We start from the raw sequence: 19,574 nt of genomic DNA, 5'->3' as shown, positions 1-19,574 counted from the left end.
TTCTTTTTAGCATGTCATGAGGTTACCTGCCATCTTTCTCTTTCAACTTGTTTTACTGGGACATTTATTATGTGGGAAAAATATCTTTGCTTTTATAATGGTACCACACAAAATCTGCAATTCTCTTTATGTCAACTGGCTTTTCCACTATTGTGTTTATGCCATAAAATGCAGGATATCTACAACCGTGACTAGTTGAATAAGAATTTGTAGAGTACTGCTGAGCTAAATCTGGACTTTCATTCAATCATTCATTTGTATCTAAATGCTGCATATAAGGCAAATGCAAGCATTAACTGGCATCCCTCATGACTTACACAGCCTAATATCACTCACTCAATTAGAATAATGCTGGAAATGATATGACCAGCTACAGCAGGTGGTGCATTTCCAGGCATATTTATGTTTCAGCCAGATGTCTCAAGTCCTTGTGAGCTTTTTCTGTCTGTTTGTGTTTTATCCTGAGAGGGTGAAATAGAGACCAAAGCAGGAAAAAGTACCTTATCTACTCAATGGCAGATTTCTTCTTTCTAGACTTTTCCTGAAACTAAAAGATACAGCTATCACCTATCAAGCACCATGAAATTAAAATACAACCAACCAACCAAAAAAAAAAAAAAAAAACACAAATAAAACAGCAGCAGCAGCAACAAAACCCTAAAATAAAGGCATAAGTATCAAGCACCAAATAACCCTCTGTGATCTAAAGAAAACAAAAATCTTCACAAATGGACCAAAGAGCAACATCATGACAAATGGAGAAAAGACTGAAGTTGTCAGGGACTTTGTTCTACTTGGATCCATATTCAATGCTCATGGAAGCAGCAGGCAAGAAATCAGATGCTACATTGCGCTGGGAAAATCTGCTGCAAAAGACCTCTTTAAAGTGTTAAAGAGCAAAGATGTCACTTTGAAGACTAAGGTGCACCTGAGCAAAGCCATGGTATCTTCAATAGCCTCAAATGCATGTGAAAGCTCGACGATGAATTAGGAAGAGCAGAGAAGAATCGATACCTCTGAACTGTGGTGCTGGTGAAGAGCACTGAAGGTACCATGGACTGCCAGAAGAACGAACAAATCTGACCGGGAAGAAGTACAGCTGGAATGCACCTTAGAAGCGAGAATGGCCAAACTCTGCCTCATGTACTTTGGTCATGTTGTCAGAAGGGACCCAGTCCCTGGAGAAGGACATCATGCTTGGTAAAGAAGAGGGTCAGCAAAAAAGGGGAAGCACTTCAACAAGACAGACTGACACAGTGGCTGCAGTGATGGGCATAGCAAAGATTGTGAGGATGATGCAGGACCAGGTATTGTTTGATTCTGTTGTACGTAGAGTCCCTAAGAGTTGGAGCCAACTGGATGGCACCTAACAACCATCACCCAAATCTGGCTCTACTTCAACAAGGTGACTGGCAGGCAATCTGATTTCTTGCTGGGTTCTATTTGGGATCATTTGCTTCAAGACTGAAGTATCCCAGAGTGTTTAAAAAAAAAAAAAAAAACACATTAGATTTCCAAAGAAAAACAATTCTGAGTTGAACAACTTTGTGAGAAAGTTGATAGGGCAGTTTCATAAGCAGAACCGAAGACACATCTATTGTTTAAGCTTTATCCATAGGACTGCAAAGATTCCTAGGTTCTAAACACAAAGAAGTCACAAAGGGCATCAGTACAGACATAAATTACTTGTACAGGGGAGCCTGATAATGTTCCTATTAAATCATTTACAAATGAGTGAGGCTGACACACAACAGTATTTGCTAGGTAGTGTCTCGAGAATTATTGGATTCTCCCACATAGAAAAATACAGACATCAATTCAGCTAAGAGGCAGCCTGCCCCTCTAAATTACAAACAAAGCACACCACTAATAGGGACTGTTGTCAAAGCAGAGCAGACCACTGTCTTCCACACCCTGAATCCAGGGATAAGCATGCTCTGTGCCTAAAAAAAAAAAAAAAAAAAAGACAAAGAAATGCAAGGGTGATGCACCTGAATTTCTTATCCCTAAGGGGAGTAGAACATGTGGTAACTCTCTCAAATGAGAGGATAAAGGGAATCCCCTTTTAAGAAAAGAAGTTCGGCATTATGTGAAGTTTGGCAACATTCCAGAACAATCACAATTGTAAAAAAGAAAGAAAAAAAGCTAAAACCAGTGCATCCTATTTCAGTCTCTCTGGAATTGGCAACACTAATCAACAGGTCGCCTCTAGGGTGTTTTTGGTTGTTCTGAGCTCTTGCCATGAAATGCTATAGAATTCCAACAGCTGTGAGCCAACACCCCACTAGACATTGCCGAGTTACATACCTGCCACCACACAATTACACGCTTAAGGACCCCAGAGTTGTGGTAAAGGCATGCCCTTCCCGCTTTTTCCACAGACGGTGCTCCTGAAATTTTCCATAGCCAATGTACTCCTGTGGTTAATTAGTTATCTGAACAATTTCCATTATAGAAAGAATACTTGAACATAATTAGACCTATCTTAGGGAAAAACTGGCAGGCTTCACCTTAATTCAGAGTTGTCTAAAATGAGAATGCGATGAATAATTCTCACTTGATGAAGGAAACTCTAGATTAGACCTTATCCTCTGAAGTAGAGAAAACATTAAATGTGAAAATAGGTGGGAAGAAGAAAGTAGAAAGCTTAAGTTGTCTCTAGATATATAAGAATAGCATTCCTTTAAAAAATACTATCTAGAAATCCTAGGAGAGAGAAAATTATCAAGAAAAGCTACTAGCTCTCTGTTTCTCACCTTTACGAGACCATTTTCAGGAATCAGTTCGTTAAATTCCACTGAAGCACAAAGCAACACACCACAGCCCTTCTGCTGGGGTGTCTAGTCATACAGAAGCGTGTGGGTAGATGCCGAAACAAGTGTGGACATGCCACGCTTTCTGTAGAAACTCAATGTTCTGAGCGTTAACAAGGATTAATCTTGCACACACATGGAGAAAACTGGTGGCTCAACACATCCAGTTGTCCTTCAGGTTATTTTTGTATCCAACTCTATAATTTCTTTTAATTACTTACTGTAAAGCACAGGAAAGTGCTCATTATTTTTAGCTTAATGCAGGAGGCAAAATAATTGACTGTGTTCCCTTACTCACTGCCCCACCCTAGCCCCAACTCTTCCAGGTGTCACTGTTCCTCTGAATAACACAAGTTAGCCAGTTTCTGGGCTCCATGCATAACGAGCCATGTGGACCCTATTCAAGAAACTGGCTCTGCTCCAGAGCTACTATAAAACACAAGGAAAATATTAACATCTCAGATGACAAAAGATCCATATGGCTGGTCAGAAAATATCCACATGACTGAAGCCATTAGAATGCACCTATAAGAAGACGCTGAATTCCGTGGGTGCCAAAACTATCAGGACTGTGAGAATAGCTGTTTGTCCCTACTCCTCCTCACTGAAAAGTAATGCCTACAAAAGATGTGCAAACTCAAATATCAGTATGTTCATTTAAGGAATGGGATAGGTCTGTATTTCTACATAAATAAAAAAAGAAAACTATTGCCAGTGCGTTGATTCTGACTCATAGCAACCATACAAGACAGAACAGAACTGCCCACAAGGTTTCCAAGGCTGTAATCTTTATGGAAGCAGACTGTCATATCTTTATCCAATGGAGCAGCTGGTGGGTCAAAACTGCGGGGCTTTCTGTTCACAGACGAGTGCTTAGCCACTGTGCCACAAGAGCTCCTTATTTCTACACTGGAGCTATAAATAAACATAACATTCTTGACCGTGTATGTGTGTATGTGTGTGTGTGTGAGTGTGTGTGTATGTGGAGGAGAAGGAGGAGTCTGGGAGTCTGGAAGATACTCTCAGCAGCTGGATAAATATAAGTACTTCAAGCTTCTCTTTATACGAAAATCAATAGCTAACATTTACTATTTATGTGGTAGATAATGTAATTATCCACAGTTTTCAGTTGAGGAACGTGAGGCCCAAAGAGGTTCAGGAAATTGCCCAAGAACATACAGTTGGCATGTGGTGGAGATGGAATTGGATGGCCAGACTCACAGCCTGAGCTCCTAACCAAGGCTGGTCCACAGTGGCTCTTTCCCGATGGGGTCAGATGTGGAAGTGTTGTCTCACATTTTAGGGGAAGGCTACTTGACAGAAAGATACTGCAGAACCCCTGTACCGATTTCTTATCTATTTAAAACCACACTGGCTCCTTCCTGATCAGCATAATTTGTTTGCACACTGATTCCACTCAGATTGTATATAACCCTGATGTTTCTTCCTTACTTATCTTCTGCCAATACTGGCTTACTCACTCAAGGTACTAACCATACACAAACGCTGCATAGGATATAGTGTCAAAACTACATATGAACTTAATGTGCTTGGATGTCAGAACATTTTCTCTTGAGAAGGTCTCTTCCAGCTTTGTAACAGACCACATTTGCTTTTCAGGCAAATCACCTCAATGACTAAAAATGTGTGTATCAGTTCTACTTGAGTAAGAATGATTTCAATCAAAATCCAAGTGCCACTGTGCCTTTTCTTTTTTTTTTTTAATAGAAAAAACTATTATGTGCCATAAAGGTTTTCTTCTGAGCACCCAAACCTATTCCCCTCTGAGTCTGGAGGCCTGGTCCCCTAGGCCACTCCACTTGTGACTCCTCCCATTCGTTCTGTTATTCAAAATACAGGTGAGGGGCTGAGATGAGAGTGGAAAGAAAGGTATGGCAAGATAAACTTTCCCACAGAATTTCAAATTCGTTCCCCAACAGTAGTCTAGACAAGTAGTTAAGACCACAAAGACAGCAGAGGGCCCAGTATGCATGAGCAGTAACTCTCAACAGACTGCCAGCAAGAGCACTTAAGTCAAAACAGTCAAAGCAACAAGGGTCATCTAGTGGGAGACTTTCTGGGGCTTTTCAGTCACTAAACTGGTACCTAAAGGCCCTCAAGATGAATGGCAAAAGCCAAGTTGATCCCACAGTCACTCGATGATGATGGCACAAACGACAGAACACCTTGCTTCTGGCCATAGTCAGCCCTTAGAAGAAAGCAGACTTTCAGAGATGCAGCTGCAAGGAGACTGAGAACAAAACTGGAAATGCCTGTTGTGAAAGCCTTCATAGGTTTTAAGAAAAGAAAATGTGTGTTTGTCAGTGGTGTGTCAGCCAATTTCTGGCAGCCCACCATATACCCAGGAATTATTTTTTGTGCAGCCCAGACGTAGTCATCAGTACAATTCCCCAAGTGCAACTATTTCACATAGGTGAGGAGTGGCTGTCCTCTTTAAAGTGGCCTTGTCAAAATTCTACATAAAAAGAACATCCACTTGGATTGTAGAAACATTATGCTAGGCTCCACTTGCCACACTTTTCTATTCAATGTAACAAAAGGTAATTTTTCCAAAATGGAGCTCACTGTCCTCAGAGAAATATAAGACTGAGAATCACCATTTCTGACAAGAATGGTAAGAAATTATATGAGCATGACCCAAAATGTATGTGTTTCAAAATGTGGAGATGTTATCTAGGTCATAAATCATGTGTCCTTACATGACGCCCTATTTGCATAATGCAGGAAACTGGCTAGCAACTAACCCTAAGGGAGAAGTCCAACAATACGGCCTCATAGTTCAATGTTTATATTGTACCCTGGCAGTTTTCATTTATTTTATAAAGTACTAATTATTTAATTACAAATCTTGGGGGGAGTGCAAAATCATTCCTCAAAAGAGCATCCCCTTGGGAATGAAAGTTCCAAGGTTGGCAAGACTCTCTGTGATTTCTCTTGAATTCAGTCCCTAGAAATAATATTAATAGCTGGGGAAAAAAGCACTGAAAGTCTGGTACACAGTGCTCTGAACAGTTTTCTTCCCTGTTCTAATAAACACAGTTATGTTCTGTAGATCCAGCCTTGATACTTATGTGAATAATGAATGCATGCTCCACTTTCCATTGCAGAAAATTCTACAAGTGGCAACGTGGGTCCATTCCACGTATGTCACTAGAGCTGGTGAAAGGCCATAGCCTGGTGAGGCATTATTTCCACTGGAACTGATGTTTGTACCAGCTCTTGGAACTGCAGTATTCCCACTGGAAACCAGAGACAAGCTAAGAGATTAAGTCCTCACCTAGGAGTTTGCTTCCCATTTCTCATCTTCCAATTCATACACACTTTTGGTGAGGCTGTGGAAAAACCTTTGGTCAGGAATTCTCATACACCGTTGGTGGGAATGTAAAACAGTTCAAGCCCTTTGGAGGGCAATTAGGCAATACTTATTAAAATTATAAATGCATTTTCCAGCTGGCCAAACAATTGTACTTCTGGGAATAAATGAACAGATATATATGCACATGTACAAAATGATGTATGTATAAGGTTATTAATTGCAACAACTTATGCAATAATGAAAACACTGGAAATAACCCAGTTTTCAGCTACAGGAGAGTGGATAAACTATAGTACATACTCAGAATAGAATCCATGCAAGTCAAGTCAGTTCCCTATATACTGAAAGGGAAAGCTCTCTGGAATATATTTGTAAATGATAAAAACAAAGTACGGAATTGTGTATATGGCTTACTACCGTCTGCATAAGAAATGGGAGGAAATAGTGTACATATTCATACATACTTGCATTTCTATAACATACACTAAAAAAGATTCATAGAAACTAATATAAATGATCACCTATAGATGGAGTGTGTTGAAAGAAGAAATAGGTGGGCAAGAACACAGGTGCAGCAAGATTTCTCAGACCTTTTTTTTAATATCACTTTGATTTTTGCATCATGTAAATAAATTAGCTATCAAAAAATAAATTCAAAATAACTACAGTTTAAAACAAAATTTATCCTAGTAGCTTAACTTTGAGTGCCATCTTTAGTAGATGAAGCCCAAAAAATCTTCCACACTGCCCTGATGCAACACAGTCCAGATATTTACACCAGTCCCTCTGCTTGCGTGTCTTCCAGTGGTGACTACAATTAAGAAATCTTGGGGTGCCAACCAGTTTCTGGGACATTTCCTTGGAAGAAACCACACAAAGTGAGACAGTTGGGTGGCATGGATAGTTCCTGGGGCTAGGGCCTGAACCTTCCCCTTTCTATTGAGTTGACCATATGAAATGGCAACCATTTTTACCTACAAATCAGGGAAATTTATGGGACACTCATGGGTGAGAAAATTCCTAGATCCTGCTGCTTCACCTGCCTCACTGGGCTGAGGATAAAAATACCCACCAGCCTGCCTCCACACATTATGCCAAGGGAAGATCATCAACTTATTGGAAAGGGCTTTGTAAACTGTAAAGGGCAACTCTACAAAAAACTGTGGTGAAGCACAACACAAACCTGGGGGTGACTGTGGCCAAACACAAGATGTGAGTGAGACCCATTCAGAAGTGTCTGAAACGTGGGCATGTAGGGAGGAAAGAGTACTTCCAAAAGACGAACTCTAAATATAAAAAGAAAACAAGAGCAGGCTGACAAAGAAAGACCTGAAGAAAAAGACATGTGTTTAAATGATATGAGGTCATCTGTGCCTAAGGCATAACCAGAAGCTGGTGGTTCAAACCCACCAGCCACTCCTCGGAAGGAAGATGGGGCAGTCTACTTTCACAGTGATACCGCCTCGGAAACCCAAGGAGGGACCTCTATGAGTTGGATCTGACTCGACAGCAGTGAGTTTGGATTTTTTGGTTTAGCAATTGAATATTCTACAAATTCTGTGAAGCCCAATAGGGAAATTTGTGAGACACTGTATGAGTGTGTGTTATAAATGATTTTTATTTTTAACTTTTTGTTGTTATTTGAGTGTAAGTTTATAGAGCAAATTGGTTTTCTATTCAACAATTCATACATATTTTGTTTCGTGACACTAATTGCAATCCCCACAATGTATCATCACTCTTCCCACTTCCTCCCTATATTTCTCTCATTTCCATTTGTCCTACTTCCCTATCCTTTCCTGCCTTCTGAGCTTTATCCCTGGGAAAAACAGCTGCTCTTTTGACCTTGTAGAGCCAGTTGTTCTAAGGAGTGTATACCCCTCTTATATTATTGTCCACATTATAGGCCTGTCTATTGCTTGGTTGAAAGGTGAGCCACTGGGGTGAACTCAGTCCAGGCTTGAAGGGTACCTAAGGGCCACAGTCTCAGAAGTTCCACAAGTCTCTATCAGACCAGTAAGCCTAGTCTTTCTTTCTTTATGATTTTGAGTTTTGTTCCATATTTTCCCTTGGGAGGCATTTGAGAGCAAACTGTAAGGATATCAGACCTAGACACTGATGCAAGATCAATGTCAAGTAAATAATCCAAAAGAATGGCTCTTATTTTTTGTGATCAATGTACTTTTTGGTGACATGGGCCTGTCAGATAGGTAGGCATACAACGTACCTGCAAAATCAAATGCAAACTTCAAACACTTCTGAAAATGCTTCCTAGAACCCTTTCTCCCAAATTTCAAGACTGAATGAAAAACCCCTCTAAAAGGGAAAAAGAAAGAAAGAAATAGCCCCAACTGAAAACTTCTCATCTCCATATTACAGTCATCTGGAAAGCAGATTTTCCATTAATCAGATGGCCAAAGCTGCAGCACAATGTTAAACTAATCATGAAAATCCAAGGGTTGCTTTCCTCACCTTCCTGAAATGAAACATTCTAGGAAGCTAGAAATAACCATACGAGGAAGTTCACTGGAGGTACACTAACTTGGTACTGCTATCCAGATGCCTGGCAAGCAAAAGCCAGATAATTAAACAGAGCTCTGGTAGCACAGTGCCTAAGGCATTTGCCTGCTAAACAGAAGGCTGGCAGTTCAAACCCATCAGCCACTCCTCGGAAGGAAGTTTGGGCAATCTACTTCCATAGTGATACTGCCTGGAAACCCAAGGGAGGGGTCGCTATGAGTTGGGTCCAATTCCACGGCACATAACAACAACAACAAATAAATATAGGGTATCTTGAAGCTCAGAAAAAGCAAGCAAAGAACTTCTTTCCAGTTTGATTAGGGAAGGCCTCTATGTAAGATGGCTGGATCCAACTTAACTAGTGTTAACTAGTACAATCCATTCTGGGACCACTTTCTAATGAAATGATGAACCCAGGCTTTAGGCCATGCCAGGAAGCTCTGAGGCCACCTTGGGTCAAATATAACATCCTCCTACATTCGTATTTCATAGCAGAAGATGATTCCTTACAGAAATTTTTCTAGGAAGCTTACCATCCAGAGTTATTTTCAACTTATGGCCTCTTTTTGTGTAAGAGGTTTAGCCCACCTCAGATTAAAAATAAAAATGTGCTATGTTTTAACTATGGGGCAGTGATGATTCCGGGGTGGAATTCTTTCCACGTGTGGGGGACTCAGCTTTGACCCCCAGCCAATGCACCTTCTACACATCCACCACCTTGCTCTCAGTGCTGCCACAATGCTGGACAGGTTTTAGTGGAGCTTCCAGATGCAGATGGACTAAGAAGGCAGGCCTGACAGTCTACTCATGAAAATCAGCCAGTGAAAACCCTATGCATCTCAGCTATCTGATCTGCAACCAGTCATGGAGATGGTGCAGGACTGGGCAGTGTTTAGTTGTCATGAGCTGTGGGCTAATTCCATGACAGAAACAACAACAACACATTTTAGTTAATGATTCATTCATTCATTTAGCAAAGGTTCTTAGGAACTTACAAGATTCAGATATACTTGGCTTTAGGAAAATCATTTCTGAGGCTTCTTCATCTAAAGGAGGAATAATTAACTAGTTAACTCTTAATGGAGTCTTCAAATGACTGGATACAGTACTACTGATTTTCAAGTGTAATAATAATTAAAAAAAAAAAAAAAAAAATCAGAGAGCTAAGGAGGTGGCCACATTCCCAGCTAACTATCAATTCAAGGGAAGTATTTCAGTGTTACCTAAAATGATCAACTTTGCATGGTTAATCTTGAGTCAGAGGCTTACAAAATAAAAAATAAAAGGAGAAAAATCTTTCAAAACTGTTTAAGTGAACACAGGGATAATGAGCTGAAATGTACCAGGTGTATGTCACAGAAAGGGATACAAGCTCATGTTTCATCAGCAGGGTTGTGGGTATGGTTAAAGCTGAAGGTCATACCAGCCCCCATAGGAAGAGAGCTCAGCTGGAGGTCATGTTTATTCCGTGAGGACAAAAAAGATTCACAAATGTCTTTGAAGCTCCATTTCTGCCTCTTCCCTTTCATAGCTACAAAGGTCACTCATCCTTCTGTGGTTAGGTATCTGTGAAAGCCTTTCTTTTGGATGTCAACTTATCAAACTTGCAGTTAAACTGAATACAGCTTAGCTTTCAACTAAAAATTACTTTTTAACTATGTGTTCATTTCACAGACATTCTCTGAGCACATGCACCTGCGAGACTAGGATGAATGAGATGGAATCCCTGCTCTTGGGGACTTCACTATTAGAGGGAGGATGGGAAGAGGGTTAGACACACAGACTGATGATTACAGTGCAATGTAGTACATGCTGAGTAAGGTATAGGCAAGGAGCTCTGGTAGTGTAGTGTTTAAGGCACTTGACTGCTAACCAGAAGGCTAGCGGTTCAAACCCACCAACTACTCCTCGGAAGGAAGGTTGGGCAATCTACTTCCCTAGTGATACTGCCTTGGAAACCCAAGGAGGGGTCACTATGAGTCTGTCCGACTCGATGGCAAATAACAACAACAACAGGTATAGGCAAAGGGAGTTCCCAAAAAAAGACGATGAGAAGTAAGGAGGGGAGGTTGTGGGCCCAGGTTTTTGTTCAATATAGATCATATTTTGTTGAGCAAAAGATTGTATTATCAGATCTGCTAACCTCTTAGCACCTACAACCTATAAAGCAAGACAAAGTACCCATGAAGAGATCAATGTTGCAAGAGTCTGTGGCACATAAGCTGAAAACCAAAAGACTCATTTCTGGATATTTACCTAAAATGTGTTACTCAATCAAAGTGTCTTCCCAACTGATAATGGCAATCTTTATTTTTATCTTTTCCACAATGGAACTTAACAAGTACCTAGAGTCCCCCTACTATGAAGGTGCCCACCAGTCTATTATGTGCTGTAGGGACTAGGATAATGTAGGAAACCCAGACTTTCTGTTCAAAGGGTTTACAATCTAATTATAGAGTTAAAACTTTAAAAAAAGCTAATTTAAAAGACAGGTATCTTCTTTAGGATGAGGACCATATCTTGTTGGGTTTTTTTTTTTATTATTATCATTTACTTAACCACCTGTTGCTGTTCTTCTTGTTGTTGTTATGTGCCGTCGAGTCGGACCCGACTCCTAGCGACCTCTCCTTGGGTTTCCAAGGCAGCATCGCTATGGAAGTAGATTGCCCCATCTTCCTTCTGAGGAGTGGCTGGTGGGTTTGAACCAGGAGCCTTCTGGTTAGCAGTCAAGTGCCTTAGGCACTACGCTACCAGAGCTCCTACTATTACATATTTACGATAAACCAAAAATCCCAAGCCCATTGCCACTGAGTCAGTTCTGACTCATAATGACCCTGTAGTCAGTGTCCTGTAAGACAGAGTAGAACAGCCCATAGGGGTTCCAAGGCTATATATCTTTACTGAAACAGTTTGGCTCATCTTTTTCCCATGGAGTAGCTGGTGTGTTCAAACTGCTGACCTTTCAGTTAGCAGCCAAACGCTTTAACCACTGCACCAACCAGAGCCTCTACATTTAGGGTAAGGGATGCCTAATTAATTATATCCCCTCCCTTAAGATTTTGAATTGACAACAGATTAGAAAAAAAAGTTAGCGAATGGGGTCAAAATGCAGAATTAGCTTTCTATTAGCAAAGCTGTATTAAAGAACCTGGTGGAGCTTATTTCCACTATCTAGAACCAAGACCTTGGGATCCACAGGACCCACACCGTTGTAGGCAGAGAAGCAGGAACTGAGAGCAGAGGCCTTGTCAGAGCCTGCCAGACGCAGAAGATTGTTGTATTATGGCTAGAATGCCAAGAACCTTCTACAAACGTGAGGGTGGCTGGTCACACAGGGTGGGAGAATTCAGCACAGTGGCTCACTCCTTTGGTTCACATGCAAGGCATGAGTACAGTAGATGGCAGGATCTCTTGAGTCTTCACCAATCTGATTAATCACTTTTCTTCTCAGGAAAAAGAGCAAGTAATGGAGACAAGAGAAAGGCCAGAATGCTTCTCTCTTCCCGTCTAAGAAGTAAATCCCCTCATGGAAATTTAAGGATGGGGGAACACTGTTTCAGGCACAAAAATTCATGTAACTTGTTCAAGATCACAGAACAAATGTATCTGGGATCCCTTACTTCTAGGATCAAACTTATCATCAAGCTCAAGAGTATGGTACCAGGTGTTGCCTCACAAAGTTTCTAGGTAGGAAATGTTTCTTTAAAGGCAAACGACTATCTTAGGTAGGATATTCCAGAATACTGAACTAGACTAGAATACCATATATACAGCTCTTGGTATAAAACTTGTCACAGAGAAGACACTCAATGATTATCTGTATAATTAACTACTAAATTGTGCAATACTGGCCAAAGATGACCAAAAGTTCAGATATGTCAGGTTTACTATGGACTCTAGGCATTCTAGATGAAGTAGAATTGAGCTAACCTGGGATTTTTTAAAATGAGTAGGATTTAAATGGATGAAGGAGGGAGAAAGTAATAAATTAAACTCAGAATTACATTAAAAAAAAAAAAAAAACAGTTTTGGTCTTACCAACGAAGCCAATTTAGGCATGAAGCATGCTGATGAAACATTTTACTGTTTCGGTAATAAGTCATATAAAGTGTTCTTTTGGGCTTGGAAAAAGCTAATAACAAACACAGTGGTGAAATTCATTAAGAATTAACTACCAGCATTGTACTAAGCATTTTGCATGTATTATTTAATCCTAACACTACCCTATTAAGAGGTCAAGGCACAGAGAAGTTAAGCAATTTGCCCAAGGTCACAGATCTACTAAGGGGCAGACCTAGACTCAAACCTGATCATGTTTGTGTTGTTGTTATGTGCTGGCGAGTCGGACCCGACTCATAGCGACCCCTCCTTGGGTTTCCAAGGCAGTATCACTATGGAAGTAGACTGCCCCATCTTCCTTCTGAGGAGTGGCCAGCGGGTTTGAACCGCCAGCCTTCTCGTTAGCAATCAAGTGCTTTAGGCACTATGCTACCAGAGCTCCCAAACCTGATCATGGAGTCCATAAATCTTGTCCCAGCTCTTTTGCTTTCACATGGAAATTTCTGGTTAGGAAATTTCTTTCGTGTCAGAAAAATATATTCAGCAGTCTTTCCATCTCAGAGCCCCTAAATTTCTATTTATTTACAAGGCTGCAAATCCATTATGTTCTAATCCACGTATTTCAGCAATTATGTAAATGATAAACTAAAACCAAGCACTGCTATGGAGTCGGATCCAACTCGTAGTACCCCCTCCTTCAGCTTCCAAGGCGGTATCACTATGGAAGTAGATTGCCCCATATTCCTTCTGAGGAGTGGCTTGTGGGTTTGAACCATCAGGCTTCTGATTATCAGTCAAATGCCTTAGGCACTATGCCACCAGAGCTCCTAAGCAAAAAAGTCTCTCTAAAACACAGGATATTCAGTTTAGTTGGCTTCTACTTCAGCAATTCTCAAACACTACCACATATCTGATCACCTGTGGAAATTTCTAAATGGAACAGGTGAACTGTATTCCAAACCTACAAATATCATATGACTTTAAGCAGTGAAATCATGTAGGAATCTGAATGATGACAAACCAACTAAATTTTGTTCCCAGTGCCAAATGTCTAATGGTGTGCTACAGTAGGACAAGTCTTTATAACCCCTGATATTTCTTAGAACAGCAATGGTGAGGGTCCCCCTAGTTTCTACAGGAGACTGACTCCAAAGAACAATCAAAGGCTCTGGAAGACTCTACCAAGTTTTAAGAATATCATTGTTAGGGATGTAAAACAAAAAATAAGCTGAGCTCTTAGGAAAAGTATTTTTAAATAAGTTTTATTAATGATAATAAACTTTCATGATTAATAAATTAATCACTTATTAGAAAGATAGGGAGCTCTGGTGGCATAGTGCCTAAGGCATTTGACTGCTAACCAGAAGGCTCCTGGTTCAAACCCACCAGCCAGTCCTCAGAAGGAAGACTGGGCAATCTACTTCTGCAGGGATACAGCCTCAGAAACCCAAGGAAGGGTTGCTATGAGTCATATTTGACTCTATGGCAACGAGTTTGGTTTTTTTTTTTTTAGTAAGATAAGGTCATCTTGTATTGGTTCTCAATCATACACCTATGATTATTTCTAAAAATTATACAATGGCGGAGATTTAACATAGAAGCATCTACTTTTCTCAGATTACCATTTGTAAATACTCTGAATGAGCAGATGAACACAACTCACAGTGTCATTGTATGGCTGCAAGGATGGGCAGGAGGACTGTCATTTCCCCAAGGAAGGAAGATTTAGGGTTTCTCTGCTTTGAGACTTGTATTTGCTGACTTTTGATCTAGAACAATAGTTTCCCAACTGGGTTTTGCAGAGCAGAGTGTGGAGGGCCCTGTTGCAAAGGGCAAAATTGAGGTCAAGGGGGCAGGGCTCTCATGTTCCCATCTCTAGTTCAACTAGAGCAGCCCTACTTATTTTTGTTCTATGTATTAGGGTTCCATGTAAGATTTTGCTCATTCACTGAGTACCATCGATTCTGACTCATAGCAACCCCCATTGGGTTTCCAGGGCAGTAAATCTTTACAGAAGTAGATTGCCTTGTCTTCCTTCCACAGAGAGGCTGGTGGGTTTCAGCTGCCAGCCTTCTGGTTAACAGTCAAATGCCTTAGGCACCTGCACCTAAGATTTTGCTAGGGGGCAGGGGGAAAAAAACCTGTCCTACAACTTACTTATACCACTAATTTAGAGGTTAGTGGGCATGTATCTAGGAGGTCTGGTGGCACAGTGCCTAAGGAATTTGACTGCTAACAGGAAGGTTGGCAGTTCAAACCCACCAGCCGCTCCACAGAAGGAAGATGGGGCAATCTACTTCTGTAAAGATTTACCACCTTGGAAACCCAGAGATGGTCACTGTGAGTTGGAATCCACTCAATTAGCGGTTTGGTTTTCAGTTTGGGGCACATACCTATTTACCCAATTTTGCCTCAAAGAGCTGAGAATGGAGCAGTCTCTAGCATTGTATGTGTGTGTGTATGTGTGTGTATTTACTGCTTATTCTGATTATCTTATTCAGGAGCAAGCAAGAAGGCCAGGAAGGTAGCTATAGAGTTGGTATTAGAAGGAAAACCAGCTAACACTTAGTTGGTTTCAACTCACGGAGACCCCGTGTGTGGCACAGTGCAACTGTGCCACACACAGGGTCTGCAGTGGCTGGTTTCTCAGAAGCAGATCACCAGCTCTTCTTCTGAGTCACCTCTTGGTGGACTTCCATACATTTCAATTAGCAGCTGGGTGTGTCAACTATCTGTAACACTGAGGCACTCCATTAGAAGGAGAGTAGAATATACCATCACGTATGTCAACCATCTGTACACTGAGTTACTCCATTAGAAGGAGAGTAGAACATATCATCATATAAGTGACCATCTGTACACTGCGGCACTCCATTAGGAGAGTAGAACATACCATCATGTATGCCAACCATCTGTACACTGAGGTACTCCGTTAGAAGCAGAGTAGAACATACCATCATGTATGTCAACCATCTGTACACTGAGGCACTCCATTAGAAGCAGAGTAGAACATACCATCATGTATGTCAACCATCTGTACACTGAGGCACTCCATTAAAAGGAGAGTAGAGCATACCATCATGTATGTTAACCATCTGTACACTGAGGTACTTCATTAGAAGGAGAGTAGAACATACCATCTGTACACTGAGGTACTCCATTAGAAAGAGAGTAGAACATACCTTCACTTCCTGACCCTGTGAATTTTGAGATACACAAAAGGACTAAGTCAAAGTCTAATTCTTTGTTGTGAATCATTGGAGTTGATGATGCTTAATTGTGCTCTAGTTATACTGACGTATGCACATGACTCAGACCCACCACACATAAATTCCTACTTATGCCACATATTTAAGCAAAATCACCTACTGATTCTGCAGTGAGGGGAGATTCATTAGATTAAGGTTAAAAAAAAACAAAAGCTTCTAACTAACTTTAAAGAGGTATCATTACTAAAGGCAAAGTAGTATTTACTAACCTGATCTTTCATCTTCTTTTCCTTACTTATAACCATGAAACCTATTTCTAGTAAATGTAAGCATTTTCACAACTTAAGTTTCTTTAGGGGAAAAATACACATAGAATATGCAAATACTGTCAAACGAAAGACACATTCCTAAATACTTAGATGCCCAAACATATCCTTAAATGTAAGAGAAAAAAAAAATCATCATAAAAATCGGTGGAAATGACCATCATCTTTGGTCTAGAAGTTCTCCTTTCTATTGTGGCTTCTCTAAAATAAGCATTATTAAAAAGAGACCTCCATGGAATAGTCTCAAATAGCAAATTTTGAAAGACACTGTGTTACAAGCATTTCCATTATCTGAATTTATACACAAAATGATACTTGAAAATCAGGAAGATAAAAAAAGAAGAGAAATAAGGTCTTTCAAAATGTTACAGCCAATAACTGAAAATACATTATGGGCAGAAGTTCTGAAATAACTCAGAAAATGTGTTCAGCACACTTTTGTTTTTCCCTAAAACAGGTATCTTTTGGGACCAGTATACAGATAGATAATAGAAGCCTTAAACTGGAGCAATCAATGGGGTGCCTCATCATGTAGCACCAACAGATAGAACAATCTAGGGTAAAGCGATTCCACCTACCCCACTCCTTGGCACCTACTGGGCAGTCAATTAACACTTGGTGACTTAATAAGTGAGAGAAGCATACCCAGTGTGTAACACCTTTGCTGTCCTTAAAGAAAAGCTCTGAAAGAGGAGAAAACATACTTAGAGCAAAGTATGTAAACTATAAAATATATAATATCCTAAAGGGGCTGTAAACTGTTAACTTTTCGCTTTGCTGACAATATTGAAGCTGGAAAGCAGGATGAGAGATCATAAAGAACAAATATTCATCAGTATTTCCAGCAGCTTGTGCATCCCATGGGCAAAACATGCATTTCAATGACATCTCCATGTTGACTACTGTCCAACTGTTCCACAAAAAAAAGCAAAATAAGTTATTTAAAAAAAAAAAGTAACTCTGTCCATGTTGTGGGTGTTACATTAGAAAAGCAAAAGGGATGTAAAGAGTGTAGAGACCTCTGCAGAAAATCTGACAGAGCTGAGGAAGAGGTCAATTCTTTGGATGATTTACGTTTGAAACAGAAACTCTTGGGGGAACTGTATTACTTGCAGATTTTCTGGTTCCAGACAACAAAGGTGAATGGTGAGAAGTTTTCTCAGTTCAGTTGTTGAACTCCCTCTCTCTAAAAATAATCTAATATCAAAAGTTAATTTCTTAAACAATTCAGGCTTCAGAATCTGATCAGGACAACCCCCCCAACATTACCTTCTGTCTGATCCAAAGAAAAAAAATAACTATTTTTGAAAAATCCATGGAAAAAAGTGAAACACTTTTTAAAGAAAAGGGCAGGATTTCTGATGCTCACTTCATGCTGCTGTGCATATTTAAAGCAGAGGATTCAAAGGCAAAAACATATGGTTGTCATCATCAGGATTATATGTGAAAATAAGGAGCACACTTAGGATATAATCAATGCATCAGAGAATGAACAAATGTACCTTAGAGTATATGTAAGTCCAAACTCCCATTTTAGTGCATGTACCTGTTCTAAAGGGTACAATATAGGGTAAAGAGATTCCACCTACCCCAGTCCCTGGCACCCACTGGGCACTCAATTAACACTTGGTGACTTACTAAAGTGAGAGACGCATACCCCATGTGTAACACCTTTACTGTCTTTAAAGAAAAGCTCTGAAAGAGGAGAAAACACATAGACCAATGTATGTAAACTATAAAATACATAATATGTTAAAGGCACTGTAAACCATTAACTTTTCGCATTGCTGACAATATTGAAACTGGAAAGCAGGATGAGAGATCATAAAGAATAAATATTCATCAATATTCTCAGCAGGCTGTGCCTCTGCTTCAACATCTATAAGAAGAAAGTGACCATATTCCAAAGAAGCCTTTGTGTTAGATTGTAAATTCCCCTAACAAAGGGCCTTTTATGCAGTAAGCATTCAGTATGTGCTTAATTAAATCAAACTGAGTTTTTTAGATACTACATATAGCACTTATGTTCACATCATTGGTCCTCGATCAATCTGCTCTCTAGAGCAACAAAAAATAAACCTATTCCCTCCTTCTTGTAACAGTTCTTCAAATTTTTAAAGTCTGTTCTCTAATCTACTTCCATAGTGATATCGCCTCGGAAACCCAAGGAGAGGTCACTATGAGTCAGGTCCAATTTGATGGCACATAACAACAACAACAAATGCCTCTAATGGAATAAAGGGGGAGAAATAAATAAATTAAACCCCTAAAATTAAAAAAAAAAAAAAAAAAAACCTTATGTGCAGAGCAGAACTGCGCTCCATAGGGTTGTCAAGGCTGTGGTATCTTAGAAGCAAATGAGCAGGCCTCACTTCTGGGGCCCCTCTGAGTGGTTCAAACACCAGCCTTTAGGTTGGTAGAAGCGCATGAGTCTCCCAGGAACTCCTGTGCTGTAAATAACGATGTCAAAACACATCACACCACACATACTGTCATTCTAACCCCCCCAGGCACAGCAGGCATTAACAATTGTCGTTGTTGTTGTTATGTGCCATCGAGTCAGCCCTGACTCATAGTGAGCCCTCCTTGGGTTTCCGAGGCAGTATCACTACGGAAGTAGGATTGCCCAACCTTCCTTCCGAGGAGTGGCTGGTGGGTTTGAACCACCAGCCTTCTGGTTAGCAGTCAAGTGTCTTAGCCACTATGCTACCAGAGCTCCCGGCAATTAGTTGGTATATTTTATCTCCTTTAGCCTGCCGCAGTTTTACAGTTCTTCTCAACCCAGTGTTCCAGGTAGCAATTACAGTTGTGAAGGCAGATAAAAACCACTTGCTTGCTCTGTAAACTTTCACCCAAATCACAATTAAAAAAAACAAACTTACTATTACCGCCTAAATTTTCTTTTCTCCAAACCATCCATTCCAAGTTCCTTCAACCATTCTTCACTTGGTTTCAAATTCCCTATCTATCCTGCTTATAATAATTTCTATGTATAGCAATTTGTCTATGATATACCTAAGCAACCTATTTCAGTTCCTTGAACTGAAGATAATATTCCAGATACAGTCAATATGCAGTCCCCGGATTACAAACGAGTTCTGTTCCTAAATCTGTCATTAAATTGTATTTGTTTATAAGTTGGAACAGTTAAGTGTGGTTAATCAGTCCAATGTTTGTCTTAGTATACCTTTCTATGCATTAAAAAAATTGAAGAAACACTTCCAAATACACTAACATCTTTAACAATAATAACAATGTTTTGATGTATGTCACAAAGCAGAACCTATTTGTTATTACAAAATGTCGTTGT

At 40.1% G+C, this 19,574-nt stretch overlaps 1 protein-coding gene across 1 annotated transcript in view; it reads right to left on the bottom strand.

Annotated features, from left to right (window-relative positions):
- Positions 1-2,976, bottom strand: part of BDNF (brain derived neurotrophic factor) — a 13,719-nt gene extending 10,743 nt beyond the window's left edge. The window contains 2 exon segments of the mRNA XM_042782442.1: positions 2,757-2,847; positions 2,849-2,976. Of these exon segments, the coding sequence (XP_042638376.1) occupies positions 2,757-2,847; positions 2,849-2,976 (219 nt within the window).
- Positions 2,977-19,574: the final 16,598 nt, after the last annotated feature.

This window comes from Orycteropus afer, unplaced genomic scaffold, assembly GCF_000298275.1.
Source record: "Orycteropus afer afer isolate SDZICR_OR568_19922 unplaced genomic scaffold, OryAfe1.0 scaffold00321, whole genome shotgun sequence".
In the NCBI taxonomy this organism is placed as follows: domain Eukaryota; kingdom Metazoa; phylum Chordata; class Mammalia; order Tubulidentata; family Orycteropodidae; genus Orycteropus; species Orycteropus afer.
Note: the sequence above shows the minus strand (reverse complement) of the source record. Positions and strands in the feature narration are given on the sequence as shown.